This window comes from Poecilia reticulata, unplaced genomic scaffold, assembly GCF_000633615.1.
Source record: "Poecilia reticulata strain Guanapo unplaced genomic scaffold, Guppy_female_1.0+MT scaffold_319, whole genome shotgun sequence".
Taxonomy (NCBI): Eukaryota; Metazoa; Chordata; class Actinopteri; order Cyprinodontiformes; family Poeciliidae; genus Poecilia; species Poecilia reticulata.
This window is the reverse complement of record NW_007615094.1, coordinates 63,119-64,130: the sequence shown is the minus strand read 5'-3', so window position 1 is coordinate 64,130 and position 1,012 is coordinate 63,119. Positions and strand designations below refer to the sequence as shown.

The window sequence follows — 1,012 nt, the reverse complement described above, 5'->3', positions numbered from 1 at the left end:
GCAGGGGGCGGCAGCAGAGAATCACTGCTGAGACTTTAACTAGGCCGTAATGGTGTTGTTCTCCTAGGGAGCACTATGTGAGCATGGTGAAGTGGATCAGTAAGACCCGGACGGCGGTGCGCTGGCTGAACCGGGCCCAGAACCTCTCCATCCTGACGGTGTGCGACTCCACCACCGGAGCCTGCGTCACGGTGCGTCCTCTGCTGGCCAGAACCCGCCGCTGTCCAGAACCCGCCGCTGTCTGTCCAGAACCCGCCGCTGTCTGTCCAGAACCCGCCGCTGTCTGTCCAGAACCGGCCGCTGTCCGACCAGAACCAGAGTCCAGGGGCCTCATTTCTCCTTGTCTGAGGATAAATGAGGTTCAGTTCATCGTTTAAACAATAAAATATTAAAATCCTGTTTGGTCTGAATAACTGATGTCAGATTCAGGGTTTAGGAGTTTGGACTGTTTGATCCACAGATAAAGTTTGTTTCTGCTGCATTTTCTACCTATAAATGTTAAAATGTGTAAATATGAGACGTGTTTTTAGTGTTTAGTGTTTTTCAGGCTCCAGGTTTGTAGTTTATCTGATTTTGGACAAACTGTCTCTGGTGTCTGACTTACCCAACTGRGCCAGGYGGTTCTGGTTGGACCGGCCCGGTTCCGGTCCAASAGAAAGTGTTTGACTGCACTGATGAAACAGGAGAGGCTTTTATTGTGAAGGGGCTAACCTTGTGCTGTGTGTTGCAGAGACATGAGGAAAGCTCTGAGCTGTGGCTGTCGAAGCAGGTAAACCTCCATCACAAGCAGCAGAAGCCTGCCCCTGGTGGCAGCAACCAAAATTACAACCTACGCCGCCCTTCACAGACCAACACTAGGGGGCGCCGCCAGCTACAAAGCTAGCTGCGCTAACATTAGTCAGCTGAAATACAAGACGGAAAAATTAATGACGTGCATAAAGTCATGATAATGACAGAAAACAGGCGGAGCTACAAGATGGGAACTTATTTACTGCATAAACTCAGATGTAGC

General features: G+C 50.1%; 1 protein-coding gene across 1 annotated transcript in view; it reads left to right on the top strand.

Annotated features, from left to right (window-relative positions):
- The window catches only part of LOC103460882 (inactive dipeptidyl peptidase 10-like), a 9,921-nt gene that overhangs the window by 7,107 nt on the left and 1,802 nt on the right, over positions 1–1,012 (top strand). The window contains exons 7-8 of the mRNA XM_017303519.1: positions 58–191; positions 731–769. Of these exons, the coding sequence (XP_017159008.1) occupies positions 58–191; positions 731–769 (173 nt within the window). The remainder of the gene's footprint in view (positions 1–57; positions 192–730; positions 770–1,012) is intronic.